At 38.2% G+C, this 5,072-nt stretch overlaps 1 protein-coding gene across 1 annotated transcript; it reads left to right on the forward strand.

The window, feature by feature from the left end:
* Positions 1–1,263: 1,263 nt before the first annotated feature.
* On the forward strand, positions 1,264–2,205 carry LOC141167520 (olfactory receptor 1468-like). The gene has a single exon (XM_073654915.1). The coding sequence runs from the start codon at positions 1,264–1,266 to the stop codon at positions 2,203–2,205; it is 942 nt and encodes a 313-aa protein (XP_073511016.1).
* The last annotated feature ends 2,867 nt before the right edge of the window (positions 2,206–5,072 follow it).

The raw sequence follows: 5,072 nt of genomic DNA on the forward strand, positions 1-5,072 counted from the left end.
ACGACGGCCTTTTCGTGTCCGGCTGATGCTTCTACTGGCCCTACTCCCTGTTTTTACCTGCATGCCTCTTGTTTTCCTAGATTGTCCACACACGAATAAAGGACTTTTAAGCCAAGAAAGATCTGGTGAGTGCTGCTTTTCTTATTTCTTCATATCGATGTCTGGCTTGAACTATAGCTGATGCACCACAGTAAAAGATCGCAAGTAACTGTTGACATTAAGAATTTCATTTAGCCTGCGGGATTGGTGCCAGTATACTTCTCATTTGAAGTGCATCTTTTATATTTATGTAGCAATAAAAATATATTTTTTATTGTTCATTTGGGCGTTCATTCTATTTTTGTTGTCATTTATATATCTCAGCGGTGAGCACCCAGATATGGTATATGTATATATAAAAATAGCTGGTTATTGTAGTTGTATAATGTGTGCACACTGGCAAAGGTGTCATGCAATGGCAGCTGCTAGAGATTGATAATGGCATTAAAATAGTTTAACTCCAGTGATCAGAGTACGCTCCGGTCACCGCAGTTACAGGTAGGAGTCGGCATCTGTCTGGTATGAAGCCGGCTTCAGCTCCTGAGATGGCTTCTTACTTTCCATAGCGCTTTAAGAAAACATATTAATACATTTTGGGGAAAAAAAAATCCACACAGTAGAATAAATAGATCTAGAAGAAAGCAAGATACCAGCAAAATAATACTTTAAAAACATTTTTATTACAACATATTAAAATCAATTTAGAAAAAATCTTTCCACTATTATAGAAAAAAGCATTCGCCTTTTTGGCACCGTCCTTAGTCATTGCCTTATAAAGGATCCGTTTGCTGGATTCTCACTTTCCTCTGGATCTTGAACTACAATAAGTCTCGGAGTATTTAGTGTCCTTATCCAGCCGGTGATCTGACCTTCGTATTCAATAAATAGATCAGCCCTTATAAGCTTATAATCTAAATCACAAATATTAGGAAGGAAAAATTGCAGCTAATCAGAGTGTGCTTAATACAATTCTTAGCAAAGTTTTTAAGGGAGAGCTTGGTGGAAGTATAGACTTGTAATATTCACTGAAATTATTCTTTGTTAAATATACTGTAAATCTAATGATTAAATTCTTCTCTTTTATATTTAGATTAAAACTGTAACATCTTCTGGTGCAACTCATCATTGCAAGAATTTATCACCATAATCAATACATTTATTTCGACATCTACTTTTCTGGCCAAAATAAAAATCATCTCCATCATCATAGTCATTGTCATCAGCATGGCAATGGAATATAACATTACCATCGTGACTGATATAATTCTTTTGGGTTTTCAAAATTTCCAAAGTATAAAGAAAGTTTTCTTCTTTTTGATGCTTCTGACCTATTGTGTGACTGTATGTGGAAACCTCCTGATCATTCTGGTGGTGTCCTTTAGCCGATCGCTCCACTCTCCCATGTACTTCTTCCTCACACAACTCTCCTTCTCAGATATTCTACTTTCCACCACCATTGTACCTAATATGCTCCATATTGTGCTGTATGAGGGAAGTTCTGTGCCTTTTATTGGATGTTTGACTCAATTTTATTGTTTCTCAGCTACAGAATCAATAGAATGTCTTCTACTGACTGTGATGTCCTATGACCGGTATCAAGCCATCTGTAACCCTCTACACTACACATCAGTCATGACAGTCAGATTTTGTGTAAAAAGTATTTTTCTTTCTTGGTTGTTTGTATTTCTTGTAATATTGATGATTTCAGTCACAATGAGTCATTTATTATTCTGTGGGCCAAACATCATTGACCACTTCTTCTGTGACTTTGACCCAATACTTGCACTTTCCTGCTCAGACACTTTTATAGTGAAGATGGAAAGTCAATTAATAGCTGTTCCTTTAGTTATTTGTCCATTCATGGTTATAATAATTTCATATATTTATATAATTGTCACCATACTGAAGATACCCTCTGTGACCGGGAGGCAGAAGACCTTCTCCACCTGCAGTTCCCACCTGGCTGTGGTGTTCTTATATTATGGGTCACTTATTAGTATCTATTTATCTCCAAATATGAACAATGCAAAGAAAGCTCTATCACTTTTCTACAATGTTGTAACACCTCTAATTAACCCCATGATATACAGCTTGAGGAATAAAGATATTAAGCAGGCCTTATTGAACATACTACAACGAATGCACAATAAATTCCACAAATGTTAATTCATTGGCTGACACCATTAATCATGACCAAATCCTCAACTCCATTTGTTAAATTCAGCCCCAAACTTGGAAAGAGCCTCCTCCATGTTTCACTGTTGCCTGCAGACATTCGTTATTGTACCGCTCTCAGCCCTTTCATAAAAATGCTTCCTTCTGATACAGCCACATGGGCATGCTTTGTTAACTGTAGTAGTAGATAATATTCATGCTCGGAGGATGGACATAATCTGTAAAATCCTAAAGAATGTCCAGACTTCGCCACTGAAGTATAGCAAGGATCAGATTAATTGCTTCAAAGGTCTTTATTAAATCCAACAGGTGTATATATGGATGCAGTATCCAACGTTTTGACCATGTCATACACAGTGAGACTTGCTCTGCATTTACTCTACGGCACTGACATTCTCCTGCTGCAGATAACCGTGACAAAGACCAACAATGGTCGAAATGTTGAATAATACATTTGTTTATACACTTGTTGGATTTCATAATTACCATTGAAGCAATTGTTTTGATCTCTTAAATCTATGGCCAAAGTTTATATATACTTTGGGCTTCAGTTCGAGCCAGATATTTGACATTTTGGCTCATCAGTCCAGAACACCTGCTGCCATTTTTTTGCACCCCAGTTTCTATACTTTCATGTCTAGATGAGTCACTTGACCTTCTTTCCATGTAGAAAGTATGTTTTTTTGGCTGATGAAAGGAGATGGGATGCTTTCCTGTGCTGCTATCAAATCCCAAAAAGGACAGTGGAGAATCAATAAGATTCTTTCCGTGAAAAAAAGCGTAATTAGTTACACTCGTTTCCGGTGCTGTGTTCATCTCTGCTGTTTCCATACATTGTTCATGCCAGCTGTGCACTGTGAGATGTGCACAGTGACAGCATACTCTTTGTTGTCGGCTCAGATCAGTAATCAGTCAGCAACAGAGCGGTGTCAGAATACCCGGCATGCAGAGACTAGTGCTGCCCCCCGCACATGTTGTCACTGGTTTCCTGCATGTTAGAAGCCAAATAAATCTGTTTCTTGCTATTTTTCAGTTACAATCCTAAACATTTTTGATTTTCAAATCTAACTTGAATCTAACTTCTTTCTGCTGATAAAATCTGTGTTAACATTGTTCTGACTCTTTAATTGAACTTCTAACATAGACATAAAATTAATTTCTGTCGAAGAGAAGATTTTCTTGGTTAATACAAGTCTCTTTCTAAAATTGGATTTGCAAAGATCCAGGGCATTTTGCTCCAGAATGTAAGAAGGTGAGGGAAAGCAGTTTTTTGGACCTCCATCAAATTGTTGTTCTTCGAAATCTAGTAAGAAATTTAATAGCCGTAAAGTATGTGTCAGACTCAGAACTATGAGCGTATGGAAGATTTGTAGGATCACATGGGTTTTGAAGAGAGGGAATTGGGAAACAAATCAAAAGATATCATGACTTAGGCTGCGTGCCCACTGTGCGTTTTTCAAGCATTTTTGCCACAGAATTTCCACAGCAAAATGCTTAAAAAACGCTTGGTAATACGAGCCCCATGGTCCCCAATGATAATCCACATGTGCTGTGCACATGCTGCGGAAATTTCCACTGCGGATTATCATTGCGGAACAATACGCAGCATGTCCATTAATTTTGCGGACACGCAGCTTAATCGCCACCATTGACATGCATTGGACTGCGTGACATCCGCATCACTGCATCTGCACATGCGGATATCACACGGTTCAATGTGCGGATGGTACCCAGGTCTGGAGAAGATGAGACTCTTTCCAGACCTGGGTGCCATAGTACCTGTAAAAAAAATAATTTAAAATAGGAAATAAAGATTATACTTACCTTCCGATGACCCCCGTCTCCACAGCAATGCATGTGGTGTGTTGGGCGGCTCGCGGTGGTGTGAGGACCTGACATGACGTCATTGAGTCATGTGATAGGTCATGCGACCGCTGACGTCGGCGGTTGCGTGACTTGTTACATGACACAATGACATCATCGCAGGTCATTTCACACCACCGCGAGACACCGGAGAGACCAGACGGAGTGGAGAAGGAGATCAGGGGCATCGGAAGGTAAGTATAATCTTTATTTTTTATTTTTCACCATTCTTATTCTTTTTTTTAACTATTACTTGGTCACACTATATAAATCCATGCCGGTTGCATGGATTTATATAGTGTGACCAAGTTGTCAAGCACTTTTCCAAGTGATGCTAAATTCACTTGGAAAAGCGCTTGATAACTCGCAAGCGAAAATGCATGCAAAAACGCTTGACAAACGCTTCTACCTGGCAGGAAAAACGAATGTAAAATCCGCATGCGTTTTTCCTGCCAGGGAGAAGCGTAAAAAATATGCAGCATTTCTGTATCGTGGGCACATAGCCTTAAGGTCAGTTCTAGAATGTAATTTGTATTCCTTCAGTAAAAGTGATTAATATGTGTCTATTTTTTCTCAACACATTTTTGCAACCCTGCTGACTATTTGAAGCAAGCTTTTAATGGTTCTGTGATCGCCCCAATATCTTAACAAATGAAAGAGTGCTCCATCCCTCTGTAATACTGGTAACAATTTGTAACAATTTGTTACTTTTCAGAGTCAGTTAAATCTCTTTTTTTTGGCCAAATTGTTTTCACACCATTATAAAAGATGTTGAGTTCCTTTAGGTTTCATCCAATGAGCATTCAAGCTTATACAGCTTGGTATTGGAATAAATGATGATATGGTCAAAATACTCACCTAATAATTGTGCACACAGTGATCTGTGAGTGGATTCACCAGGAAATTATAACTGTGGTTTTGCAGTTCCACGGTTCAAATTTCTGTATTATCCACTTTTTTGTCTTTTTAACATAAAAAAATACATTTTCAGTGTC

The sequence above is a fragment of the Phyllobates terribilis genome, unplaced genomic scaffold (assembly GCF_046119375.1).
Source record: "Phyllobates terribilis strain yellow unplaced genomic scaffold, ASM4611937v1 Scaffold_11__3_contigs__length_659146591, whole genome shotgun sequence".
NCBI lineage: Eukaryota > Metazoa > Chordata > Amphibia > Anura > Dendrobatidae > Phyllobates > Phyllobates terribilis.

Excerpts from the sequence above, each read along its gene's own strand:
- LOC141167520 (XM_073654915.1), top strand. The coding sequence starts at position 1,264 with ATGGCAATGGAATATAACATTACCATCGTGACTGATATAATTCTTTTG.